General features: G+C 35.6%; 1 protein-coding gene across 1 annotated transcript; it reads right to left on the bottom strand.

Annotated features, from left to right (window-relative positions):
* Positions 1-2,050, bottom strand: HOXD8 (homeobox D8). Its single transcript, XM_056534489.1, has 2 exons — positions 1,327-2,050; positions 1-673 (listed from the first exon to the last, which is right to left on the bottom strand). The coding sequence occupies exons 1-2, from the start codon at positions 1,748-1,750 to the stop codon at positions 393-395; spliced, it is 705 nt and encodes a 234-aa protein (XP_056390464.1). The 5' UTR covers positions 1,751-2,050; the 3' UTR covers positions 1-392.
* Between the last annotated feature and the right edge of the window lie 4,119 nt (positions 2,051-6,169).

The raw sequence follows: 6,169 nt of genomic DNA, 5'->3' as shown, positions 1-6,169 counted from the left end.
TTGAAGACCACTGATATAGGTTATTACATATTTTTCAACATTCATACTTTAAAACATTTATAGTCTGTAATTAAAAGATAGTGGGAAATCTTTATTGTGCCATTTTTCATCTGTATAGGTAGTAAATGTGACTTTAATTTAAGGACACAGGTTTACAGACAGCAGTCCTTTAATCATCGGGCCCCACCATGTGTGTGTGTGGAACTACATCTCCCAGCATGATCACCATGTAGTTCCATAGTCCTGAGAAAGTCCTAATAATGGTGCTGCTGTTGCTAAAAAATAGGTAGTTGAGTCCATGGTGATTAGTGCAGATTAGTGGATTATGTTTGGATTAGGCAATTGTATCCTCCCCATACCATGTACTATATGACAAGTCTCACATAGGGAAGTCAGTTATTAATATCTCCTCTGTCTACTTCTGCTTCTGCTTTTATATCCTCTTTCCCTTCTTGGGAGGAGACAGGGAATTTCTCTTTATTATTCTCCTTTTTCCATTTCATTCTTCTGTTTTGAAACCATATTTTGACCTGTCTCTCCGTCAGTCCTAGGGCATGAGACACCTCAATTCGCCTCTTCCTGGTTAGGTAAGGGTTAAACAAGAACTCCTTTTCCAGCTCCAGCGTTTGGAATCGGCTGTATGTCTGTCTCCCTCTCCTTCTACCAGGGACTACTAATGAAAACAGAACAAAAAATAAAAATAAAATAACAACTAAGATACAGTTTTCAATGTCTGTCCACTAGCAGCAGCAGCAGCAGAATTTTTTGTTTGCATTATACTAGTTATCACCATGGACGCCCTTCAGCAGTCACAAAATGCTATGTATGGGCAACTCATGGACCTAAAGTGTCGTAAAAGATTTTATAGGGTTCAACAGACGCCCATATCGTAAATAACTGATAAATAACCCTACACACATTAGGTGGAAACCACGACTCTAGTGTTATAAAGAGGGCAAAACAAAAACACATAAATAAACCGAGAATTCACAGCAACAATCCTACTGTAATGCAAGTAGTGATTATAGAAGTGATTCTACTATAGGGGTATACATGTATAAATATATATATGCATAGCACTTAGTAAAAACATATATATATAATATATATATGCTACAACCAAAGTAAATAATACACACAGCTAAATGCAAATAACTATAAATTTGGCCACCATTATATTAAGTGTAGATGGAGTTAGTTCCATCTATTGATCCATGTATCTATCTATATGTTGCAAAGGGTAAACTAGAAGTTGGGTGACCTTAGTGCATTTTATTAGTGCTATTCTAGTTACATTGTAAGTTGAAAGATTTTACTGTAGCCAACCTTGTGGTCTCATCCAGGGGAACATTTGAGAAGCAGAAGAGTTCTGATTTAAGTGCTCTGGATCCCCTCCAATATTACCACTGGACGATTTACAGTCAGGATATTGGACCAGCTCGGCCTCTTGATGTGTCGTAAAAATCTGCTGTCTCTGTAAGTTATCGTATCCGTAAAATTTAGTGGGGTCACCATGACAAGTAATCCCACAAGGAGCCTGCTGATAGCCTGCAGGATTCGGGATGCCTGTTGTTGGGTTCCCAGGGTGGTAGAAGTCTTGATTGGGGTTCTGGAGACTTGGACTGGCACTAAACACCAGAGAGTGCCTGCTGCTAACATCTTGGGCAAAATGACAGTCGTAGTAACCCGGATTTATGGCATCTCCTGCTTTGTATTTGGAGTACAGCGGATTTACAAAATAGGAACTCATCTGGGTTAGATCAGGAGACAGTAAAAGCCGAAAGAAAAAAAAAACTGAGTGCAAAAAAAAAAAAAAAAAAGTGCCTGCCCTTTTCCTACAGCCCTGCAATCCCACTACTCATAGCAGCAATCCCACTGTACTCTGCTGCTCACTAAGGGATATGAGCCACACTCAAGTCTTGCCTCACTGCCTTTGCCATTTCCTACTAGGCACATAGCACACACACAACAAAAAAAAAAACTTCATATACTTTAGTAGATGGTTGGCTCTAGTTTACATTTACCACTCCTGAGGCACCAAAACACCCACATCAGGGAAGTAGATCCATTCCACAAACCAGTAGACAGAGTGATTAGGGAGATAGCCGGCGGAAGGATACCAGCAAAGTTTTCTCTCAACTGAAGGATGCAGTGACCGCAGCACTAGATCCATGCGCTATGACGCCCTGGGCAGCTGAATGCTGAGGACTTTTTTTTTTCTTTTCTTTCTTGTATAATACAGTGTTTCCCAACCAAGGTGTCTTCATCTGTGTCTTCATCAAAACTACAACTCCCAGCATTCTTTCTTTCTTTCTTTCTGTCTTTCTTTCTTTCTGTCCTTCTTTTTTTTTCTTTTTTATTATCAATTAAATATTCGTTTTGTGTTCAATAACAATCTACAGACCCTAATGATATTTGAATACAGTGTTTCCCAACCAGGGTGCCTCCAGATGTTGCAAAGCTAAAGCTGTTGAAAAACTGCAACTCCCAGCATTCTTTCTTTCTTTCTTTCTGTCTTTCTTTCTTTTTGTTTTTTAATATCAATTAAATATTTGTTTTGTGTTCATTAACAATCTACAGACCCTGATGATATTTGAAAACAGTGTTTCTCAACCAGGGTGCCTCCAGATGTTGTTAAACTACAGCTGTTGCAAAACTACAACTCCCATCATTCTTTCTTTCTGTCTGTCTTTCTTTTTGTTTTTTAATACCAATTAAATATTCTTTTTGTGTTCAATATCAATCCACAGTCCCTGATGATATTTGAATCCAGTGTTTCCCAACCAGGGTGCCTCCAGCTGTTGCAAAACTACAGCTGTTGCAAAACTACAACTCCCAGCATGCCTCCAGCTGTTGCAAAACTACAACTCCCAGCATGCCTCCAGCTGTTGCAAAACTACAACTCCCAGCATGCATTCTGGGAGCTGTAGTTTTGCAACAGCTGGAGGCACCCTAGTTGGGAAACACTGTATTCAAATATCATCAGGGTCTGTAGATTCTTATTGAACACAAAACGAATATTTAATTGATATTAAAAAACAAAAAGAAAGACAGAAAGAGAGAAAGAATGCTGGGAGTTGTAGTTTTGCAACAGCTGGAGGCACACTGGGAGTTGTAGTTTTGCAACAGTTGGAGGCACCCTGGTTGGGAAACACTGAATTCAAATATCACCAGGGTCTGTAGATTGATATCGAACAAAAAAATAATATTTAATTGATATTAAAAAACAAAAAGAAAGACAGACAGAAAGAAAGAAAGACATTTAAAAATACAATAAGCATTTACCCTTGACTTGCGGAACGCTTGGCTGGAACTTGCAGGTTAATTGATACTAAATGAAATTCATGCCTCTGAATATATTTCCCATCATTAGTCCTTGACAGAAAACTAGGAAAGCCTAAATAGTGAATTATGCATAAGAAGCAACCTGGAAATGATTTACAGCCTGTTATGTATTATTTATCAGGGGGGGAAATAGAAGCACAAACACACATGGGCTGTGGTTTTGGATGTGATTATATTATCAGGTTTACTTAATAAAGATTATTCCTGCAATTATTTTGTTTTTGTGATAAGATGTAACTAAAACATGCTGCCTGCATTTCAGATAGGATGTAGGTATGCCAGGTACAATAACTGTAATGTAGGTATGCCATCTACAATAACTATAATGTAGGTATGTCAGGTACAATAACTATAATGTAGGTATGCCAGGTACAATAACTATAATGTAGGTATGTCATGTACAATAACTATAATGTAGGTGTGCCATCTACAATAACTATAATGTAGGTATGTCATGTACAATAACTGTAATGTAGGTATGTCATCTACAATAACTATAATGTAGGTATGCCATCTACAATAACTGTAATGTAGGTATGCCATCTACAATAACTATAATGTAGGTATGTCATGTACAATAACTGTAATGTAGGTGTGCCATCTACAATAACTGTAATGTAGGTATGCCATCTACAATAACTATAATGTAGGTATGTCATGTACAATAACTGTAATGTAGGTGTGCCATCTACAATAACTGTAATGTAGGTATGCCATCTACAATAACTATAATGTAGGTATGCCATCTACAATAACTATAATGTAGGTATGCCATCTACAATAACTGTAATGTAGGTATGCCATCTACAATAACTGTAATGTAGGTATGACAGGTACAATAACTGTAATGTAGGTGTGCCATCTACAATAACTGTAATGTAGGTATGTCATGTACAATAACTGTAATGTAGGTATGCCATCTACAATAACTGTAATGTAGGTATGCCATCTACAATAACTATAATGTAGGTATGTCATCTACAATAACTATAATGTAGGTATGCCAGGTACAGTAACTGTAATGTAGGTATGCCATGTACAATAACTATAATGTAGGTATGTCATGTACAATAACTGTAATGTAGGTATGCCTTCTACAATAACTGTAATGTAGGTATGTCATGTACAATAACTGTAATGTAGGTATGTCATGTACAATAACTATAATGTAGGTATGCCATGTACAATAACTGTAATGTAGGTATGCCATGTACAATAACTGTAATGTAGGTATGCCATGTACAATAACTATAATGTAGGTATGCCATGTACAATAACTGTAATGTAGGTATGCCTTCTACAATAACTGTAATGTAGGTATGTCATGTACAATAACTGTAATGTAGGTATGTCATGTACAATAACTATAATGTAGGTGTGCCATCTACAATAACTGTAATGTAGGTATGTAATCTACAATAACTCTAATGTAGGTATGTCATCTACAATAACTATAATGTAGGTATACCATGTACAATAACTGTAATGTAGGTATGCCATCTACAATAACTATAATGTAGGTATGTCATCTACAATAACTGTAATGTAGGTATGTCATCTACGATAACTATAATGTAGGTATGCAATGTACAATAACTATAATGTAGGTATGCCATGTACAATAGATGTAATTTAGGTATGCAATGTACAATAACTATAATGTAGGTATGTCATGTACAATAACTATAATGTAGGTATGCCATGTACAATAACTGTAATGTAGGTATGTCATCTACAATAACTGTAATGTAGGTATGTCATGTACAATAACTATAATGTAGGTATGCCATGTACAATAACTGTAATGTAGGTATGTCATCTACAATAACTGTAATGTAGGTATGTCATGTACAATAACTATAATGTAGGTATGCCTTCTACAATAACTGTAATGTAGGTATGCCATGTACAATAACTATAATGTAGGTATGTCATCTACAATAACTGTAATGTAGGTATGTCATGTACAATAACTGTAATGTAGGTATGCCATCTACAATAACTATAATGTAGGTATGTCATCTACAATAACTATAATGTAGGTATGCCAGGTACAGTAACTGTAATGTAGGTATGCCATGTACAATAACTATAATGTAGGTATGTCATGTACAATAACTGTAATGTAGGTATGCCTTCTACAATAACTGTAATGTAGGTATGTCATGTACAATAACTGTAATGTAGGTATGTCATGTACAATAACTATAATGTAGGTATGCCATGTACAATAACTGTAATGTAGGTATGCCATGTACAATAACTGTAATGTAGGTATGCCATGTACAATAACTATAATGTAGGTATGCCATGTACAATAACTGTAATGTAGGTATGCCTTCTACAATAACTGTAATGTAGGTATGTCATGTACAATAACTGTAATGTAGGTATGTCATGTACAATAACTATAATGTAGGTGTGCCATCTACAATAACTGTAATGTAGGTATGTAATCTACAATAACTCTAATGTAGGTATGTCATCTACAATAACTATAATGTAGGTATACCATGTACAATAACTGTAATGTAGGTATGCCATCTACAATAACTATAATGTAGGTATGTCATCTACAATAACTGTAATGTAGGTATGTCATGTACAATAGATGTAATTTAGGTATGCAATGTACAATAACTATAATGTAGGTATGTCATGTACAATAACTATAATGTAGGTATGCCATGTACAATAACTATAATGTAGGTATGCCATGTACAATAGATGTAATTTAGGTATGCAATGTACAATAACTATAATGTAGGTATGTCATGTACAATAACTATAATGTAGGTATGCCATGTACAATAACTGTAATGTA

This window comes from Hyla sarda, chromosome 8 (genome assembly GCF_029499605.1).
Source record: "Hyla sarda isolate aHylSar1 chromosome 8, aHylSar1.hap1, whole genome shotgun sequence".
Classification (NCBI taxonomy): domain Eukaryota; kingdom Metazoa; phylum Chordata; class Amphibia; order Anura; family Hylidae; genus Hyla; species Hyla sarda.
Note: the sequence above shows the minus strand (reverse complement) of the source record. Positions and strands in the feature narration are given on the sequence as shown.